The sequence below is a fragment of the Hippoglossus stenolepis genome, chromosome 2, assembly GCF_022539355.2.
Source record: "Hippoglossus stenolepis isolate QCI-W04-F060 chromosome 2, HSTE1.2, whole genome shotgun sequence".
Taxonomy (NCBI): Eukaryota; Metazoa; Chordata; class Actinopteri; order Pleuronectiformes; family Pleuronectidae; genus Hippoglossus; species Hippoglossus stenolepis.
The window spans coordinates 18,942,724-18,965,114 of NC_061484.1; the positions used below are offsets into that span (position 1 = coordinate 18,942,724).

Below are 22,391 nucleotides of genomic sequence, written 5' to 3' on the forward strand. Positions count from 1 at the left end.
ATTTATTAAAACAGAGAAAGCCCTGACGGGATAAGAGGAACCTTGAATATGTAGCTTAAAGGGAAAGCACCTGAAATACACTGTTCAAGGTAAACACTGTCGAGTGTGTTGTTAAGGCTGCTCCTGAGTGTGGACAGATAATGACATGACAGACCTGTGGGCACAGACATGGAGCGGGCCCTAATCCCACCTATCAGAACACCACCCCCCCACCCCACCACCCCACCCCCCACACACACACACACACACTAATCCCAGTCACTAGCATTCATTTTGTGTCTTTGTCTCTGATTTGTTAACCTGTTCACCTCTCTGCAGATATCATTCATACAAAATATTATATTACTATACACTATAATATATTATATCTACATAAAGTGGAGCAATTCTGCTTCTCAATACGTATTTAAATGGCTTTACTTATTAAGTAAATTTGACTATATTCAACATACTGTACAACTGTACAATGTAGGGAAAAGATGATTAAACAGATTCAAATAGATAATGGGTTACACTCATATAGGCAGATTTTTTATATTAAAGGATAATGGGTGAAAATGAAAAGAAAAATGATGAGAACAATGAAAGTAGAGCTGCTTTCAGACATGCACCCAACACCGGATTTCCTCCTGGAATTGTCCAAAGGGGCTGCATGTGACAACGCAAATGTTTGAGTCAGTTTCTCCTGAAATTTTCCAGAGTTTCTCCCATCAGCCCCCAAGTAACAACTCCAGAGAAGTGTGCCCATGTGAGAATACAAGTTTAAGACATTTGTAACATGCAATGGACGCAAGAAAAGCAAACAAAAACCATACAAATATCTCAGGCAGAAAAAGAGGAGCCATACATGTAGGAGACGACGAAGATGTCAACTTGAAAAGACATGCGAGTGCAAGGTTTGGCTGTTTGAGTGCTGCAAACCAAAAACACGGGGATTTCCGCAGCAGAAGTTATACGTCATGTCCTGTCTCCTTTATGCTCGACCCAGACGCCACCCCTCCCCTGAACCCCCTGACAATCTCCTGCTGCCTTCTTATGTAAAAGGAAAATCCGGAGAAAGTCCGGGTTGAACATTTTCTGGAGTTCATGTCTGAAAACAGTTTACTAAAAGTCACTTCAAAGAGAGGCTTTAAGAACCACAAGCCCTGAGGCCCCTGGAAATCAATAATCTTCATATCCATATGTTAATTTGCTGCATGTTAAAATAATCACTTGATAAAATGCTCAGCAATAACCACGTACACCGTTTGTATGTACAATGTATAATTGTACATACTGTATGTATATATGTTTTAAATACATGTGTGTGTGTGTGTGTGTGTGTGTGTGTGTGTGTGTGTGTGTGTGTGTGTGTGTGTGTGTGTGTGTGTGTGTGTGTGTGTGTGTGTGTGTGTGTGTGTGTGTGTGTACAATGTCACGTCTATGGACAAGCTCCTCAAGAGAACTCCTCGGGTTGAGCACTTGGAGGACCTCCATTTTGTGTTTTCCCACTGCCGCCGTTGCATCCCGTGATCTCCGTGTGGCGAGACGTGATGTAGCTCTTCTTCCTCGTGGACAGGGAGTGCTTCCTCCCAGAGCCACCACCGGGGCCGCCGTCACCTTCAGCGGGGTCGTAAACAACCACCATGGTGGTATCCATTCGCGACAGCGTGTACATGCTGCTCTGGCGTGTCGGGTGCAGCCGCGTCGAGCGCAGTTCCAGCTCATCGTAGCTCGACACCTTGATGAAGGGGCACCAACGAAACGCTCGCTTGAAGCCTGCTCGAAACCTGGAGGGGGGCCAAGAAATGGGAAACTAATGAAAATTACATATGGAACGTACCTGGCTGATGGGTACATTTTAATAATATAGAAGGTTCCATGGTTTCTTTTCTTAGAAGCAGCATACACTGAATACTGTGCTGTGCCCAAGATTGACTCTTTGGCTGAGAAGAGATTGCAATCAGATCAGCTGAAGCTGTGAAAACACTGTTAGTAATTTACATCTAAATGTTGTGCATTGATGTAAATGATGTCAATGAGTGTGGGAGTGCAGTATTTACAGTGAGAGTACTCCACAGTTAACTGGAGGTTTAATGTATTGAGGTTGTATTCCATTAAACATCCCACACGCTTGTGAGAAGTACTGTCACAGCAAATCTTCAGTTTTTTTCTACCGTTTTGTTGTAAATACATTGCATTTCCAAAAGCATTCTTAAATTTCATTTCTCAATGTTTTTCAAAAGCATGTCACCGTTCGAAAAACGATATTTTTGGTCTAATAGATCAAAAGCGAACGGAGGACACAAATAAAGTATTTATGTAGTAAATAAGAGAAAATCAGAGGGACACATGGAGTCAATGCAACAAAACAACATAATGAAATGTTATTGACCTACAGAAACTGATCTGTTTTCCTTTCCCGTGTCATTAAACTGGATTTTTGTTTACGCTTGAGTTAAAAGCACCATGGACGGTTTCTCTTTACCATTAGCAGATAATGAGGAGCTCTGACAGAGCTCAGACTTTGAGTTTGTAAATGAGGAATCCAGCTTTTATCATCTGGAAAACAAATTGATTACACTCAGTGATGTGATGCACACTGAACAAAAATATTAATTACAGCACAAACAGTACGGTTTTTGGGGGCTGATGCTGATATTAGTGGTAAAATATATATATATTTTTAAAATGCAATGATTCCAAAGATGTCATTATCAAACAATCATGACAAGGAAATGTTATTGAGGCTTGATATTTTACAGTTTAAACCTAAAATTGATTCAATGAATAAAAAGAACACGAATACTAACAAATGACTTGAATTAATAAAAGTAAACACATGTTTTTCTTACATGGAATGTAAACATAAACGATACGGATATAATTGTGAAAAGCCAACATGTCTGGCAACAGCTTTAATGGACAGGATGCTGATAGCTGACTCCCGTCTCTCATCAGCTGTGGCATCTTGCCATTTGGTCCAACTTCAGCTTTTACTGTCCCCAGTTGAAGGATTGTCAGGATACTATTTGCTAATTATAGACATTTTATTGTAGCCATGTCTGTCGAGCCTATGGATTAGCTCTGTTTTCTCTATTACTATAAGACCCATTCAGGCTATTTTTTGTTTCCTACCATAGAAATACAAAGAAATAAAAGAAACTCTTACGTCAAAATTCAAAAACTGAATTCTGCGTTTATCTTTTTGATCAGCATGATAATAGAATGAATTCAACTTGTGTCCTCTCAGTCAGTACCAGTGTTGAAGTCGAGCTGTTCCACTGTAACCCCTTTGTGTTTAGTAGTTTGTCCACTGAACCCGGTCGATACCCACCTGCTGTTGAGGCAGCAGTAGATGATGGGGTTGTACATGGTGGAGCTCATCGCCAGCCACAGCACCGACAGGTAGACCTGCTGGATGTTCTTCCACTTGCTCAGACGCTTGTTGAGACCCGTCACGATGAAGTAGACGTGATAGGGCAACCAGCAGAGGGCAAAGGTCACCACCACAATGATCATCATCTTCACCACCTGCAAGAGAGAGAGGGAGCGAACGAGTGGGTGCAAGCGGTGTCCATGGAAACACAGACAGAAGCGGAGTGAGGGATATCAGTGTGCATGCTGGTGAAAATTATATAGGAAAGAAAAACAACTGACTACCCTCTGTCACCCTCTCACGAAATGATGTATGCATGTAATTTCAGTGCTTTCCTGAATTACAGTATTTTGGTTGCACCTGTATCTGGATGTGTGTGTGTGTGTGTGTGTGTGTGTGTGTGTGTGTGTGTGTGTGTGTGTGTGTGTGTGTGTGTGTGTGTGTGTGTGTGTGTTCCAGGTATTAATCATGTTCTTTTGACTTGTCTTCCTTATGGGGACCAAAAGAAGTCTCCAGAACGTCAATTATTAAATCTTAAGGTGAAGATATGTTTTAAGGTTAGGTTTAGGTCAGAGTAAGGGTTAGAACCAGTCAGTGTAATGTCTGCTGTTCCGTGCCTTTTGTTAAACTTGACCTCCATAACCTCACTTTTTAATAAATCCTGCTCACTATTCCTTACGTTGGCCTTTTATCTACATGTGCAGAATCATATAAGGATGTAAAGAACAGTCCCTCCAATTACAGATGATTGTAAATCCATAATAAACGTTTTTTTAAACAATTTATTTCCTTGTGAACATTAACAGTTCAGAACTTTGATTTGCCAGTAGGCCTAATTGTTTTAAACACACATGAACCATGTTGTTGTATTCATCCCGGATTACTTTATTCAACATTTAACATTGTTTAACTTTTACACAGTGGCACAAAATCCCATCTGTTCCGTACCCGGTCAAAACCGACCAATATGATATTATATAGAAAAGACATAGAAAAAAAATGTATGTGTGAACACATTGAAGAACAACAGTAACAATATTACTAAAATTCATTAACATTACTTTTTCTAAGATTTATTTTACAGTTTTTGTACTCGTCGTTTCTCGTGTCATTTCAACAGATCCCAGAAAGCAATTTTCCATAATTTCTGAATAGTTTATCGACTGATACATGTTTCTTATTGGACGTGAACGGAATAAACCGCAGTGGCTTCTCTCTGGGTGGTAGCTGGGAACACGACCTATTAAACTGTGTGACTGGAGAGTCATTCTCCTGGAGACAAAACAGACACGTTTGCGTCCTTGCTGAAATGTAAACAGAAATCCTGACAACCCACTTTTTTTTTTCGAGTGCATGTTTCAAAGACGTTTACCACATTACATGTACCGTGCTGTAAACTGTGCCAGGTGGCGGCTGAACAGAGGTGAAGCACTCAGTCAGTATTTTCTCTGTTTGATGACATTGTGCATGGAGGCTGTCTCTCTAAAGACGTGATGGGGGTTCGAACGCGGCTCAAGAGGAATAACTGAAGAGTCGTAAAGGCTCAAATTGGCGTGAGTGCAAGTGTAAATGTTTCTGTCGCAGGTGACGTACAGCACTTTTACCAAAGAAGCCTCCAACAGGCGTATTACAGCATTTAGGAGGAGAAAGTTCTAAAAGGAATGTGAAGGGTTTGATGCACTTATTCAAAATTATATGTGTCAGTCAAATCTGTCTCTGTCTCTGGAACAGTGAAAACTCCATTTTAAAGGTAGTTCATCCATCCATCTCGACCCATTCATGCTCACAACAACAGCTACGATCAATCTACGATCTCCAATTGACCTGAGTCCAATCTGCGGGTCTTTGGACTGGGAGAAAAAAGTACCCGTCCAAATCCCTGCATGCAAACAAGGAGGGAAACCAAAAAATGGCATCAACCCAACCCGGGAACATTGTCTTAAAAAAATATATATATCCTTTAAATTTGTTTAAAGGATTCAATTAAATAGTGTGTCACTTTAGCTTTAGAAAAATAATTTGCAGCAGACTGTTTAAGCACATTTGATGTTTTTGGACAATGGAGCTCCGGGGGAACAGACTACACAGGTAATTAGTGTTGGATAATTCAGACTGAAGCTATAGTGTTGGAATCTTTTCAATCAGGTTTCTTGTTAATTCACTTTCTCATCGGGTTCCCCATCCTTTTGAGGAATCAGGTTTTTCACCAAGCTAAATAACCCGAAGGTAGAAACCCACATTTGCTCTCGTGTCTTGTTTTAACTGTTCATATCTGAAATACCAGAGAACTCAATACAATCCATTTAATTTATGATGTATTTACACATAGGATACTTTGTATGAAGCTGGATTCCAAAACATTCAGAGTATGTGTGTCTGCTTTACCACAGTCCTCACAGGAAACCTATTGTTTTGACATGTAAGTACTTTACATCACATTATAAAAGTAGGGAACTTATTACATGTGTTGTGAGCCAATTTTAAACAGTCCAGAGGAGAAAAAAGTAGGCATTGTATTTCTTTAAGATCTTTAAACCAAGCTAGTGCTGCCTAAAATATTACACATTATTCATAGGCAGGAAAAAATACTGCATTCCTCAAGTATTTTACTCTAAAATCCAGTACATAAGCGTAAAGGTTTCGGGCTTGACATCTAATCCACAGTCTTCCTCGCTCTTCTTCCTCAGATGAGCTCATTCAGAGTTTTATATTAAAAATATTTTACCATCTCTAGGACTATGATTAAATCTAAAGCAATACTGAAATGTAAAAAACTCCTGCCATTCTTTTTAAAAAGGATAAGAAGAATGTCAAAACACCAATATTTAATGAATAAAGAAAATGTCGTGCGTCTAGTGTTAAGAAGCTCAGATGAATGACAATATGCAACTTAACAGAGATTTTTTATGGAGCTAATGAGAGGTTTTAGAATGTGGAATGTGACGCTGTGGGAATGTTTTCTAATGAGGAGGCTGTCGGGCCACACATGTTGAGGTTGAGTATAAAGGTGCTGATGGAAAAGATGAGATGTGAAGCCTGATTCCCTTTATCTGTTTTAATGAAACTGGGTTTCAAAATGCACTGATCACTGATCTGACCCTAAAAGCTGGGGAAAGTTGTCAGACGGAACAAAACATGAACATTTTGATTGTTTTCAAGAGATAAAACGGCATAAATAATAAAAACCTATGCAAAGAGCCAGTGGGACATAAATTACTGTCAATCATAATTGATATTTCTATGAATAATCACAGTCACGTTCAAGTCTTTTTTAAATGAGTAATGAACTGCAGTCTTTTGACCAGGGTCAGGATTGGGTCAGTAAATAAACCTTTGTGCAAGGGAAAAACCGCTGAAACCAGAGCAATCAATCACAGATTATTGGACACCATGTATCCTAATTAATATACAATATAATTATGAGTGAATTAAAGTGGCATTGCAGTGTGTATTGATTTAAGACTATGATGCTTTGTTGTAAATGCCACATTAATTAAGAAATATTATAAATTATACAAAATTAAATGTAGTATAAATCCTATAATGTCATCTTGTGTTGTCTGCAGAAGTGTAAAAAATGCATCACCCAATTAATTTCCACAGACATGTCAGTGCTCATTGTGCTCTGGAGTGTGCATGGATTTTAATTCTTGACTAATTAGAATAAATCACAAAAACGACATTGGTAAATGTGAGAATCATTGAGAAAGCTGCATAACTGGGTTTCTTAGGAATTTCTTCTGAGGAATATTTGGTAAATGGAGGAAAAGAGGAAGGAAAATTATGCATGGTGCCAACCAACCTCTGAACTAACCCTCAGCTTGAGAAAATAGTTTAAAATGGTAGTAAACTAAAATCTACTCGTCACCGTTAGAGTTGGATGTGTTATTTATATTATAGCTTCCAACTCCCTGCTGTATGAGTGGGTCGACGTCTAGACACCAGACCTTTATTATGCTGTACATATTCTGCATTAACACACAATCTTATCCACATTAAGTGGCTGGCTGAAACAAACAAGATATGTGAATATATATATATATATTGATTAATGAGCATTTGAGATGCTGTTCAGGTGTTATTTACACATAGCAACGAAACTGTTTCCCTCTTCAAAGCAAGACAGAAAATAAGCCAATTCCTTTACATTCAAAACGAGTCCTTTGAATCACTCCAGCAAACATCATTTGGAGATAAAACAGAACGTGAACAAAACGACGAGTCATCAGTCTAAGTCATTTAACTCCCCAGCAGGAGAGGATTCTGTTTAGCTTTCACTCTACAGGACCCAGTGCAGATAGCGTTTCTGTGTTTTTTTCTCCACCAGCAGCAAAACACATGCAAGGTTTTGCTTGTTGCACAGTCCCTGACAACAAACATCTGCATTCATACAAATCCTCAGGACAGAGCAAGGTTTTAGAATCCTTGAATGCAGAAAATGAGTCTTTAACAGCAAACAGCTGCTCCGTGTGGAGAATTTGCCACATGCCAAATATGAATGAGTAAGTCTGTGAGTGAATTCCATCAATTTTAACAAGATGACTAGATTTTAACAAGATGACTAGATGAAGTTTTTATGACTAAGGCAGTTTTCTCAAAACATAACTGGACGGCAGCAGGCAAGCAAATGAGAGATGGCTGTGAAAGAACATCTCTGAAACAGAAACAGAGCAACTTACAGACAAACACCATACAAACACTTTGTTTTTACTCTCTGTATCTGGCATACAAACTCAGTCAACACTGTGTTTCACATATAAATCAAAGTGAGCAGTGGGAAACAAATGGAAGTGCATGAGGAAAACCTATTAGTTCAATGCTTATTGGCTTTTGAAAGAACCGTAATGAACCTCGCATGCTAATGAGCTTTTTTATCATACAGAATGGATATTGAGTTAGATTTTAAAACCAGAACAGTCTTGGGGGTGCCCCGGCACTAGATTTATGTTCCTTCATTAATCCCATAAATGACTTCCCATTAGTTAGCTCCAAGCCACGAGGAGCTCTATCAACAATTCATCATTTGGTACAATAAAGACAAAACCCAGAACCAAAACAAAGTGCAGAGAGTGCCTAAACATTACTATACAAAAAATTCATAGACACTCTTCTGCAAGATCATTGGTAGAGACAGGGGCATTTCAAGGTAATTTGGGGGCCCTATAGGCAGAAGAGACCTGGGGGGCCCTAATTGTCATTGGTGTGCACTAACATTATCAGGGACCCCTCAGCTTATGGCCCCCTGAGGCAAGTGCTTGTTGCAGCACCCATAATAATCGTGTGATAATTTTACTGAAATATTCAGATGTTCCGATACCAGCATCAGAAATTCCGTTAAATACTGTTCAAAAGGCCGGGTCAGGCATCGGCGAGTATGCTAATTTATGTAGCAATCTGATACCACATCAAGTAAAGTACTTTCACCCACATAAAACTGCAATGTTTTCGCCCTGGAAGTCACTTCTTCGGCGATACTAAAGAGCAGTTGCACTGTACTGCCATCTGCAGGTACTGTAGATGGCAGTACAGTGCACTGGAGAAGAAGTGTATCGTTAGCCACAGCTAGCTAAGATCTGAGCACCACATGCAAGACTTCAGTTTCAAGAGCTGTGTTTTTTCTGTAATGCACTGGTATCAGAACGGTACTCGGTTTTGACCAATACGCAAAGTCCATGTAATTTTTTGCTGTTGCAGTTCAGCATTTTTAAGGCTAAATGTTTTTTACTCTACAAACCTATAACACACAGGAAGCAGGACATGAATCCTGTGTGTATGTTCACCATCCACCTTGGATGTTGTAAAAATACTATACGAGTACAATACAGAAATACTTTCAGCAAAATGTGCCCAAAGTATCAGATATAATGAACGTCTCCCTCTCACTTCTGTGCTATAGAATAATGTAAAAACTATTCCACAGGGGAAAAGGGTTGCTAGTGTTTATAATTGAGGCAGCGCCTACGCTTCCTCAAAAAACATCTCTTGAAATAAACGTTTAGATGATAGATGTGATTCAAAGGAGACTCACAGCTTTATAGTGAGTCTTTGCTCTTTTGAGTCAGTTATGTGCCATTGAAAGAAAGAAAGGAAGATCCAAGGTGCTGTGGTGTTTCAATAGGAGCCTTTGTCAAGGTGTGAAACAGACAGAGAATCAATTTTTGCCTTGAACAGAAGAGCAGTGGAGGTTACTCGACTGTGGTCCCACTACTTAAGGCCGCCATTTACTCTCAAAGGAAAGCAGCCAACTCCTATTCTATCATAGAGTGGCACTCTGACTGACCCTTAAAACTGTTTCCGATGTGATTTCCATTACGGCAGAAGGCCGAGCTCCCGCCTGTGCAAACCTAAGCTCGTCTCGCAGACACCTCCATTGACACCTGTCCAGTCGGGATTAGAGCAGAGCCATTATTGCCGGAGGTTGGCAGGACACACAAACACACTGGCTTGACACTAAATTTCTGGAAAAATCAGATTTTGCAGAGATAATCCATCCCAATCCTCTCACACACACACACACGTCCCCGAGACTTCAGACGACATTCGATTGACTTACTGGAGACTTACTCTAACCTTAATCATATTTACTACTTGCCTAACGCTAATCTAAACCTAACCTTACCTAACCGTAGAACATGCTGTCACTTAAAAATGTAATGATTTACGTTATGGGGACTTGATTTTTGTCCCCATAAGGTAGACAAGTCCCCATAGTGTGACAGATTTTGACATAACAAGAGTAATACATGAGTAATACATGGACCACCTACACACTTAGTCATCAGAGAGGAACCAATGGTGCTTCAACAATAAAACGAGCACAGATTAAACTGATTTCAAAGATTCATACATCAGTGTTATGACCGGTCAGCCCCCACTGTGAGTTTAAAGTAGTGCGCCTGCAGTGTGGTGATTACCGTAGAATGGATTCACTTAATACAACAGTCTTGTGAATTTCTTTCTCAATAGAGACGATGAAAAATAATCCCAAAAAAGATGTATTTGTATTTCTTCCTATCAAATCACAGAGGAATGTGTCATCAAGGTGAAACTCAAGAAAATCCTGGAGTTAGATCTTTATAAAAAATGACACTGCATCATTACTTCATTTCCTCTTGGTGACCTAAAAAACTTGACTGCATGGACCTCTTGTGTGAGTCACAGCAGCTTTTGAAGACATAATCGTCACTGTTCAACAAACCATAGAAGAAGAGTGGTCATGGGGACGTCACTGATTATTTAATTGATTTAAATTGATATCTTTGGTCAAACAAGAGCACAGTCTGGTCAAACCACAGCTGATTGTAATGGGTTAAAATAACAGTGATGATTTATAATCATTGACAAGTAGGGCAGAGCTATTCCATTTATATAACAAGTCTAAACAGGATGCGTTCAGGCGCAGTACTGAGTTGTGGTTCTGTCTTTGGAAGCACTCGAAGAGAAATACTGTTAACTTCATTAACATGCAGGGAAACAGACTTGGAGCATAAACAAAGGTCGTATTAATGGGGATGTAGCATCTGTCAAATGTGTCATTACGCAGCCTTAGTAAACAGCTGTATTGATTAAAATAGAAGCCAATCGTTCCATCTGACATGCATGAGATTGACCGACACAAGTCACTGCAGTCTCTCAGTGTCTGTGATGTGTCTGTCGCAGTTCTTTTGACTCCTGTGGAGGCCGTCTAGTTGATTTTACTTGTGTGTTTTCCTACTACTTCATCCCACTGATTTTAATGTTTTTATTTATCCAGGGTTTTCTGGGATACAGTTAATACATAAGGTTTCGAACCAGCTACTCCTGTGATGCTTGGCAGTGTTGCCCTGGGCTGTGCTCTCTTCTGTAACCTGTTCTGACCAGAGCATACGAGCACTCAACTCTCCACCCTCATGACATTCATCCCCAGGACAAACACACTGCACGATGCAACCACAACACGACATACTCAAACAAACATATACACAAAATGTAAACTACTTTTTTTTATCAAGGCACTAAAATATAGAAAATAACACTGAAAATGAAGAGAAGAATAAAAACATGGGTTCTCCTGTGCACAGAGAGCAGCACACAAACATATATATTCACTTATTGATCTGTGCAGCTGCTCTGGATCTCACCTCCCTAAAGGTTCATTTTCCAGCTGGAAGACTCAGAAATAACAACCCGAGGCGTGTGAAGCCGATACTGATGCTCAGGAAAGGTAGAGCTCAAGCAGAGACAAGCAAAGGAGACGTGGACCCTGTGGTTGCTCTGGAGCATTCGGCAGTTGTGGAGCACTCACAACATTACACGAATGACGAGATTAGAAGCAAAGTAATGTTTTCCAGTGAAGATATGTAGTGAAAAGGAAAGAATGTCAAAGCAGAGTTTTGTCTGGGAGCTGCACTTGTGTCTGTTCCTATTTTTATGATTTTTTAGTGATGCAGAAAAGTACCTTACAGCTTTTGACCACTCACTGGTTTGATACTGTAGAAGATGTAGCAGTGATTGGTCAGTGGACACCTGAGGTGCGTGAGCGTCTGGATACAATCTGTTTATAAATGCTTCACTTTCTCACTTGTTTAAATAACTGTCAGCCTGCAAGTGTTTGTTCATTAAATGTTTTCTTTGGTATTGACTCCCCTCAGCTTTTCACATTTGGTTATGTTTTCTTATTATGGTGATGTTGTGGCTTTTGAGTGGTTTATGGGGTTTATACACAGTATGTGTTTCATATCAGTCGGGTGTTTATTGCTACGTTCATTCATCACATAGTTGACCAAACAGGGGGAGTTGTACGAGAGCAGCGGGCGTCTGGGGATGCCTGAGGTATCTGTAAAGACTGAGTAGATGTGCAACTCATTTCAGAAAATAGAAAATGTAAATTGGTTCAATAAACTAAGCCACTCTCGTAGATACCAGTCCCTCAAAAGATTACTTTTTTTTTCAATCTGATGTATGAATTATTCCCTGAGAAATTGATAAAAAAAATGTAGGAAGAAATAAACAATGGGGTGTTAAAGAAAGTGATTAAATAAATTACCGGGGTGAAAATATAACTTCATTGGTGGAGGTATAATTAAAGTAAAATAAAAACCAAATTTCGTCTTGTTCCCTTGAAAATTACCATGGCTGCTTGAGGTTGCCTAGCAATAAAAGCCGAATGAAGATTTCTTGCGCATGCCCCCGAAGCTACGTGCACGATTCCAGCCTTTTCTAAGCTCCAGCAGCCTGATCCCTCTTTTCATCCAATCACAACCAGACACCTCCATCCCTGCACCACCTCAACTGTGGATACCAGGTCAAATCCCTTTAACCTTCCAATCAGAAGCCCTCCATCAGACGTTTCAACTTCCTGCTTCAGTCCTCATCATCACCACCAGCTTCCAGGCTCCGGGGGAAGTCTCCTTCATATCCTACAAAGCTTCCCCCTTGGGACTTAGTACCAAAGTCTATTCCTCTGTTCACAATTTAATTGATGTTTCTAACATAAGAAAGTCAATAATATTTTCATAAAACATACAGTAGAGTATTATTAGTCTTAAGCCGTTTTCAGGCTTGACCTGCGAGTGAAATCTGGAGAATTGGCTATGGAGTTTATCCAGAGTTTTCCTTTCACACATGCACACGTTTTCTGCACAGACGTGTTCACAACAGCAACAAATTAATCAGGGGAGAGGTGGAACAGCCGGGTGCAGCAGTCAGAGGCAGGAAGTGACGCGTTAACTCCGCTGCGGAGATCACATTATCATGTTTACATCACGATGACACCGGTAAGAAGTGTCATCAACGCCCCCACTCGCTAGCAGTGACTCAAGCGGGGGGGGGATCCCCTGCTGTGTTCACACAACGAATTATCCTATATTTACACAGACTTCATACTAGGAGGCCAGGCAGAGAAAGTCCACAGAAACTGGGGAGCATCTCAGTTAATATGGAGGAACTTTTTATTTTAATTCTTAATCTGCTACAAAAAGTGTGTTTCTCTTATTTGTCCATTCATCACAGTGCCAGAACACATTATTAAAAAAAACTTTCTTGAATACGCTCCAGACTCCTGGGACATAAAGGGCATGGGTTCAGATGTTTCAACAAACAACGCCTCAAGACAGGGTTGGTTTTCAGAACTGCAGTCTGTCGGGACACATGGACAAGCAGCTGACTAAAGACAAGTGACAACCTCAAAGGTTGTGTTGAGTGGAATCAAGGTTTTCTCTGCTGAAATGTTCTCGGCGCAGCACGTCTACCTGCCGCACACGCTCGACAAACAAATTAACGTTAACAGAGGAATTAGGCTGAAGTCCTGAAGGTAAAGTGGATCAATGAGTTAAAACCACCACTTTACAGGCAAATACACTTCATCTTCCCTCAAATTTCTCCTATTTAAATTCCGATCATGAAAAAGATGAAGCGAGGTGATAACTACGTGGAGCTGCTCACAGGCAGAAAATGACAGATATTCCCGGGTCTTTGACCTTTGGCGTGTTGACAGTTACTAATTCGACCGCCCCGAGTCATATCTGCATCCTCGAAGGTATGGATCTCTATTTGCACCTGGAGCGCTCTTACCTTCCTTTTAGCCCGAAGCTGCCCGTGATAGTTATCACACGAGTCTCCTGGGATCTCCCCTCCCCACAGCGTCACCCCCACGATGGTGTAAGTGATGGCCATCACCACTAAGGGCAGCACGTAGACCAGAACTGTCACTATGATGTGATACCTGGGAAGAAGAAGGAGGAAAAAGAAGTCAGTGTTTAGGAAATATTCACATTATGATATTTCCTTACACAGATTTTATCTTCTGTTTGCGCCTCATGCTCTGTGGCACCAAATGAAAGTTGATTGGAACTGTCATGTTTAATATACTGTTATTTGAACACAGTTTTACCAAGGACGAGGAGGATGATGCTGCACCACACGTCACACTGTTTGGTGATAAGCTACAAAAACACTGACTCAAGGTGTCTGGGAAAAAAACTCCATCTGTGAATTTCCCATCACACGCAGGTCATATCCTCCTTTATTAGAAATAGCAGTCACAGTCCAGCTAAGTACAGAGTGTGAATGTCACCGTCAAAGTAAATGGAAGGGCTTATTGTGAGTCACACACAATGTGCTTAAAGTGGAAATATATAAAACAAAACATTTCTTTAGCTCTTTCAACATGAGTTCCTTTCCTTTTCTGAATGAACCTACTGTGACAACAGTTAACATGCAATGACTCAATGTTTGCACTGAAATGTAGATTGTAACTTTAAAACAGTAATTCAATTCTAATTAACCTACATGGAGCGACGAGTTCAAACAAGAGGCTGTGGTTGTGGAGCGCTGGTATCAAAGGAAACTGAAATGTTTCTTGTTAAAGAGAGTTTATCTAAGTATTCCTCACATGAAGGGGTCGTCGGCCATGTGGGGCCAGGCCACGTAGCAGAGCGTCCTGCGGGGCAGCGTTCGGACTCTGGAGAAGTAGCAGAGGGGGAAGGCGAGGACCACGGCCAGACTCCAGATACAGACGATGACTCCTGTGGTGGCCTTGGCTGAGAGACGAGGCTTCAGAGGGTGGATGATGGCCATGTACCTGCAGGTCAAGTTCATGAGGTTAAAAATACACAACTGACTCAACAACATGGCATCATTGACTGATTATCGATTTAATAATTAAAAGTGTCATTCTTCATTTTCTGGAACAAATCCTGTAAACCTGGGGTTCTGGTGGATTACTCATTTCAAGGAGATTTTGTTTGAACGACACCGTGATACACTCCAAACCGACAGGAGATCGTAGCTCTGATCCTGAAGGACGCTACATGACTTTCAATGGCTGATCACAAAGGCTGGAGCTTATCCTGTCACCTCAGTGACTGGAACCCTCCGAGGGACATCAACAAAGATGCCCCATCTATTCACTAATTGATGGCTTTTATTCTGAGAGGCACGCTGGCCCTTATGGACGTCAGCATGTCAGAGGAGCTGGCCAATCAAGTATAAGCCAGTAGAGTCACGGTTATTTGAGCTTCAACAAGCTTGCACAAAAGTGGCTGATCTACAGGATACCAAACCAATGAACAATAAGAGGGCAACGTCAGTAACACACTTCGATTTTAGTAAGGACATTCATTGGCATTATGCTTTGCCTTGCCTGTTACCCTAACCTTCATCATCACTAATTTTAAGATATACCATAACCTGAATTTAATGCTTATCTTCAGCCTAAACCTAATTCTGATCTTCACCCTAGACCTGACAACATTGTAATCTTCACCCAAATCTTAGTTTAAACCTATATCAAATCCTTACCCCAAACCTAATTCTAATCTTATTTGTAATGTTCACCATAACCCTCATTCTTATCTTCACCCTAATCATAATCTTCACCATAATCATAATTCTAATATTCACCCTAATCATAATTCTCATCCTCATCCTCATCCTCATCCTCATCCTCATCCTCACCCCAATCCCAACCTAACTCCAATCTTCACCTTAGTCATAAACACACACACACACACACACACACACACACACACACACACACACACACACACACACACACTCGCAGAGGCATTAGCATCCAGGGGGCTCAATCACAGAGACATTACAGCAACAGAATAATAAATCATGTCATGTTTTTGTTCCACCTGGGAGTCTGTCATAACTTCAGCTGCGCAGGGCAGCTCTCCTACAACGTACTGTTTGGAAGCCGTGTCACTGTGGTTTGACAATACCAAGTAAACACACCATTTATCAACGTCTGGTGTTTAACTGGCAGAGAAGACTCAAGGCAAGTAGCCAAATATTATGCACACAACTAAATGTCAAGTGTCCTGAGATGAGAGAGAGATGTTTAATGTTCTGCCACCCTCACTGAGCAGTGTCACAAAAATACTTAAGAACGCTTAACGATAGAGGCATCTGGCCATGCAGACTGTTTGCTTTGGTACCTCCAACAAAGAGGTTTATGTTTTCATCCCTGTCTGGAAGGCTACATAAAAACTACTGAACAGATTGATTTCGAAACTAGGTGGAAGGATCAATGTTTTTTCTCCCCATCTTTATTCAAAGGCATGGCCTTTAACTTACTTATTGACTTTCAACGTCACTCAAAAATCTGCACTCAAACTCAAATAGCCCATCCTTGAGATTAGATTTTCTCTTTTCTTTCAAACTGTGTACTTGCACTCATATTTTTTGCGATCCAGCTCTTCTCTTCTGTTTCTATGCTCCTACGAAACCTCTGCTACTCCACTTTTTTTTCTGCACACTTTGTGCATTACAAGTCTGTCAAAATTCCCAAACCAATAGAATGCCAGGTTTAGTGTTGACAAAAGAAAAGGTTACGCCCTTGTTGTGGATGAACTTTACTTGAAATTTACTTTGAAATTTAATTCAAGGGGCAACAAAATATCTGAGTGCAAGCACACAGTTTGCGCACAAGCAGAGCAAATTAGAGCACAAACGGAGCTGTTGTAGTGTGCGTGCAGGGTTTTGAGGGAAAGCATTACAAAATCTGAATGTGAAATCAATAGGTCCTGCTCTCATGAATAAACTGAAAGACCACGCTCTTGAATAAAGAGAGGAAGAAACCCATAGGAGGACGCCACATCATGTTCAAGAAAAATATTAACATACTTCGTGAAGACTCCTTGACCTTGACCTTTGCAACCAAAATCAAATCAGAGTCCAAGTGAAGGTTTGTGCTCTATTGAGTGCCAGTTTCTCCCAGTTTGGACATATAAACCTTTACGATTTCTGCTGTCACCACAACACAATAAAGGTGACTGGATTTTGTTTGTGGTGATGGCAGCATTGACACATTATTCATTAATAATTCAGTGACAACAACAACATTGTGACCTAATACACTGGATAAACCACTGACCTTACTGTCAAGAGTTTTCAATGAGACTTTTCTTCTATTATCTCAAAGCCCTTTACAGAGTCAGGCTAAGACCTCAGAATATTATATGAAGAGAGTGGCGACAGTGGAGAAAGAAAAAAACTCCCTTTATAACTAAAGAAACATCTCAGAGAGGGGGCGGCCATCTGCCTGCACCGGTTGATCACTGCTGGTGATTTTCCAACGCTGTTTGGGCAACAAACAAAATTCCATTAAGCCTCATTATATTCAGTGGAGGTAGAAATCTCACAGATCGATATCCAGAGACCTGGACAAATGAAATCTCAAAGTAAACGCACAAGTTTAGTTAAATGACTTTTTTAAGAAACTGTGATGTTACCCAGGTGAGAATACATCAGGAAAATGTCGAGTGGGCGTGTGGATGTTTCTAACAAACGACACACACTAAAGTGAACATTTTTTAATACAAATATCTCAGGATGAAGAAGAGGTGTCACACACTTCAAAGATGCCGACAAAGATTTGTCAACTTGGAGAGACAGAGATTTGAGAGCTTCTGGTGATTAGGATTATGTGATGGTTGTATTCACGGCTATTAATTAAGATAAATGGTAAAATTCGCTGCCTCGCCTCACTCATTACATGGATTCTATTTAAGTTTATTGCTTCACCCTGCACACTGACATCATTATCACCGGTTTTGTTATTTTATCTCCGGTAACGTTAAGCTAACGAAACACAACCAGTCTTTTAAGTTGTGAAATCTCATTGATTGCTACCTTTTTGACACTGCAATGTATTCTACAAGAGGCGCGGACATTTAGTTTACTTCGTTTAGTCCTAATTAGTTGTATTCATTCATTTTTCATTGCTGTTGAGTTACTTTGTGTTTGCGACATTAGACCTCCTTCCTGGTTTGGCCGAAAGGTGAGGCTGAGGGTGGAGCCTGCGTAAATGCAAAGGCCTGGTAAATGGACCAGACCAAGTGCTGCATCAGTAAAAGGGGGATAAAAATAAATGTCAAGAAAAGTAATTCTGCGCTTGTATGTCCTTAATGTTTCAGAGGGGAACCTTTGCCTCAATCAGTAAGGAGGCGAATAAAACATCCACTTCCTGTGTCAGGCAATCTGAAGGATGGCTTTGTGTGTAGTTCAACTTCGGTGAACTTTAACCCCGGATATTGGCTTCACATTCACATATGTGTGACCGTGTCCTTTCAGCTGCTCGGCCCTTGACTGTCCGACGCTGGTGTCGATGTACACACAAAAAAAGAAAGTGATTTCCCCAGCTGAATGTCATGTCCTGCCTCCTGCTGGTCTACACAGGCACCACTCCTCACCTTAATGTTCCGCACATTGTCCTGTGGTCATGAACACATCTGACCTGGACACCCTCCTGCTGCGTTCTTCATATATGACTCACAAACTATAGAAAATATTCTGAAAACAGTATTGTTGGTAAGGCTGTTTAGTTGCCAATTGTTGCAGTAAAGCAATAGTAGCACACACAGTAGCTTCATATGTTATGAATGGTCAACAAAAGATATTACGTGCATATGAAATGTTCATATACGAGATGTACTTGAAAGAAAAATACAGATTGTAAATATATTCAGTGCATAATGTGAATGTTTTACTGGTTGTTTTGCGGGGCGGCTGTGGCTGAGGGGTAGAGTGGTCGTCCTCCAACCAGAAGGTTGGCAGTTCAGTCTTCCCCATCTGCATGCCGAAGTGTCCTTGGGCAAGATACTGAAGATACTAATAGATGTTGAATGCACTAATTGTAAGTAGCTTTGGATAAAAGCGTCTGCCAAAGGACATGTAATGTAATGTAATGTAATGGTTGTGGCCCTAATGAGTGACTCCAGACAGTGATTGTGTGACAGTGACAGTGTCAGTGTGTAGGGATGTATTCTCATTATCACATGCAGTACACAATTGCACGTGCAGTAACACTGTACATAAGTTGTTTAACACAATGCTGCTGCAACCACACATACTGAAACAAATATATATTATGAACTGTAGAAGTTTATACGCTACTACTTCACTGTTTTCAGTCGTAATGATGTGACTTCATTCTACACATTCAGCAGTGTGACAAATGAAAAAGTCACAAGCTGTGATACTATGAAAAGCTTTAAGGCTTCGCCAGTTACCTTTCACACACATACACACACACACACAGACACACACAAACATGCACTGGACCGGAGTTTATCTTTTGCTGCAGTGCCCAAAGAAAAACGGCACAGGGAGTCAGCAGGAAGGACAAATTCACAGATGATCACGAACTGTGGCCTCATGCCATTTCAAGACATCAGGGGAGAGACAGCACCATACTGGGGTTACGAAAAGCATGACCAGGGGGTTGCAGCTACGTCGCGTGGGTCACGGTGATGTTCTGTTTCTCAGCGCACACTTGACAGAATGGAAAGGACACAGCGAACCAAAAATACAAACGCATGGAAGTTGCTGTGGAAGAGCTCGGCCTGAGGAAACACACTGTTCCCTGTGTCAAGGAGAAGTACCGGAGGAGAAAAACACCTCGCACAATATTACAACACACTGTGACACTTGCACACAAGCCGCACACACACACAGACACTCAGCGTGTGTGTGTGAGAGTGTGTGTCTACAGCTTCTACATGATCTTTGTTTTCATTACACTGAGCCTGTGGCCGCTTCCTTCATCGGCCTAATCCCTTTATTCAAACATTATGACGTCTGACGGTCCACTGATCAGTGTCAAAGCCCGGCTGATAGTGACGACTGCATGGCCACATTTACTGGAAAACTACAGGGGGAAAGAAAAGAGAGAGTGATGGAGGGAACAAAGAAGGAAGGAGAGACGGAAAGGGTGTGGGAAAGCAAAAGGAGTTGAATAATATGAGTGCATGTGACGGAAAGGATGAGAGTCAGGGAGCATGAAAGCATGGAAGGGTGATCTTCTCAAGGGTGTTAGTGCACACGCACACACACACACACACACACACACACACACACACACACACACACACACACACACACACACACACACACACACACACACACACACACACACCCGTGGAGACTCTTCTCGAGACAACAGCCACAGTCTGTGATTGAGTGGCTGTGAAACATAAAAATAAATGTTTGGAAAAGACCCTACGGAGTGAGAGAGAGCAGCCCCCTCTGCTATGCAGCCGCCTTCCCACTACAATAATGCAAAGCACAAACAAATAATAACCCACTTCCCCACTGGGGACTGAAATAAATGTTTGCGTAAGTCAGCAGGGAGCATGTACTCTGATTAAATAATGGGGGGTCACGAGGCCATCAGAGGAATTTTCAATTGAACCAATGGAGACTCCATATGCATGAGCTCTTCTTTTTTTTTTAAGCATGAGGGCACAAGTTAGGATATGAATTAATTCCATTGTAGGGCTCATTGCAGCGTGGAGGGCATCGCGTCCTCAAAAAAGACTTAACATGAATCTGAGTTGTTTTTCTTTTTCTTGTCATAAGCACAGGATTCAATTTTCCACCACTGCTGGTCCAAGGGAGCATAGTCAAGTGGAATAATGGGAAAGGAGATGTCGAACAATCATGCGTGAAACCATCGAGATGAAAGTGTTAGGGTGACGAGGATATTCTTTCATCCTGTGTAGCTATAATTCTGTGCCGCATGTGCTTGGGACATTTCATTGCTCATGTAAGGATTTGATGGTGCACGGGGCATATAGGTATATTCTACACCCTTGGCTGGAGATGCTCTTCCATATATACCTCATTACCTTATATTGTGTATCTCTTCAATACGTACACTGATATTTTCTGTTCATCTATTCCAGTGCACATAAGATTTACAGAGACACCCATCAAATTATTTAGATGTTAATATATAATAAATATATTTAAATCTTATTATTCTCACTTTATATTGTATTGTACACATGTGCTGTATGTGTGACTGTGGTTGTATTGGTGGGGAGCATCGATATGTATTTTCTATCTTGTTGTGTTGAATGTTTTATATGTTTTACTGTAAAGCACGTTAAGTCTATACCACTGTATGAAATGTGGTGTACAGATTAAATTTTAGTGATTGATTAATTACTGTGGACTACGACACTATATCTAATTCTTTTTAAATCTTTATTGTTTTTAACTGTGATATTTTGTTTTAACTGTATTTATGTATTATTGGATTTTTACGCACCAACCAGGAGTAGCGTGCTTTGTACAATATACGATAATAAAGGATTTCTATTCTATTCTATTCCTCTCCCTCTTCTATAAAAAAGAGAGGGAGAGAGAGAGCATCAGTCATTCGTGACATATTGTGCCTCCATCTCACCTGTCCACAGCTATCGCGGTCATGGAGTAGATGCTGGCGAACACGGACGTGACGGGGAAGAAGTTGTGGAATTTGCAGTACGCTTCTCCAAAGTACCACTCCCCGTGCGCGGCGTAGATAAAGTTTATCAAAGTGTTGAACGCGGCCATGGACGCGTCCGAAAACGCCAAGTTGAGCAGAAAGTAGTTGGTCACCGTCCTCATGCGTTTGTGCGCCAGGATGATCCAGATCACGATCAGGTTCCCGAACACGGCCACGGCCAGCACCACGCTGTAGGCGATGGACCAGAGCGCGACGCGCCACGGCGGCTGCACGAACTGGTTGGTGTAGTTGGACGTGATGTTGGATCCGTTGTGCGGAGCCGCCATCCTCTCCTCTCGTCTCCTTCCCTCTGAATGCTTGTTTCACTCGGATCTACCTAATGAGGTGCGGAGCTGTGGAGTGTCGTGGGAGAGGGTTTGAGTACCAGCAGGCACCATTGCGCGCGAAGCATCACCACTCGCTAAAAAGCAGACAACTCCCAACAAAGGTTCCCTCAGTGTGGTCTCCACACGTCATAAAGTAACCCAAATGAAACGCGGTGAAAGTGAAAACCTAAAGTGTCCCTCAGTGCCTGTTGAATGTGAGTGAGCGCACAGCCTGTCGTCCTCCAGCAGCAGCAGCGGGCAGGGCGCAGTGCGCACTCAGTGACGCACAAGTGGCACAAGCGGTGAAAGAGATTGATTGATACTTGTAGCTGCTGGTTTAAACTTCATGAATAACAGATGGCCAGGCTCTCTCTCTCTCTCGCTCTCTCTCTCTCTCTCTGTAAGATGTAATCATTCAGTGTACAGAGTGTATACCTTTATCTTCCCT

The 22,391-nt window shown here is 41.2% G+C and overlaps 1 protein-coding gene across 1 annotated transcript; it reads right to left on the bottom strand.

The window, feature by feature from the left end:
* Positions 1-250: 250 nt before the first annotated feature.
* tacr3a (tachykinin receptor 3a) lies at positions 251-22,175 on the bottom strand. Its single transcript, XM_035178296.2, has 5 exons — positions 21,537-22,175; positions 14,730-14,918; positions 13,910-14,060; positions 3,317-3,513; positions 251-1,769 (listed from the first exon to the last, which is right to left on the bottom strand). The coding sequence occupies exons 1-5, from the start codon at positions 21,902-21,904 to the stop codon at positions 1,436-1,438; spliced, it is 1,239 nt and encodes a 412-aa protein (XP_035034187.1). The 5' UTR covers positions 21,905-22,175; the 3' UTR covers positions 251-1,435.
* Between the last annotated feature and the right edge of the window lie 216 nt (positions 22,176-22,391).

What these genes read in the sequence shown, in the direction of transcription:
- tacr3a (XM_035178296.2), bottom strand. Translation starts at nt 21,904, where the DNA reads ATGGCGGCTCCGCACAACGGATCCAACATCACGTCCAACTACACCAAC. An exon ending in ACCGCGATAGCTGTGGACAG is followed by an intron (nt 14,919 to 21,536) that starts GTGAGATGGAGG and finishes CTTGACCTGCAG; the next exon opens with GTACATGGCCATCATCCACC. An exon ending in AGCTTCGGGCTAAAAGGAAG is followed by an intron (nt 3,514 to 13,909) that starts GTAAGAGCGCTC and finishes TCTCTCTTGCAG; the next exon opens with GTGGTGAAGATGATGATCAT.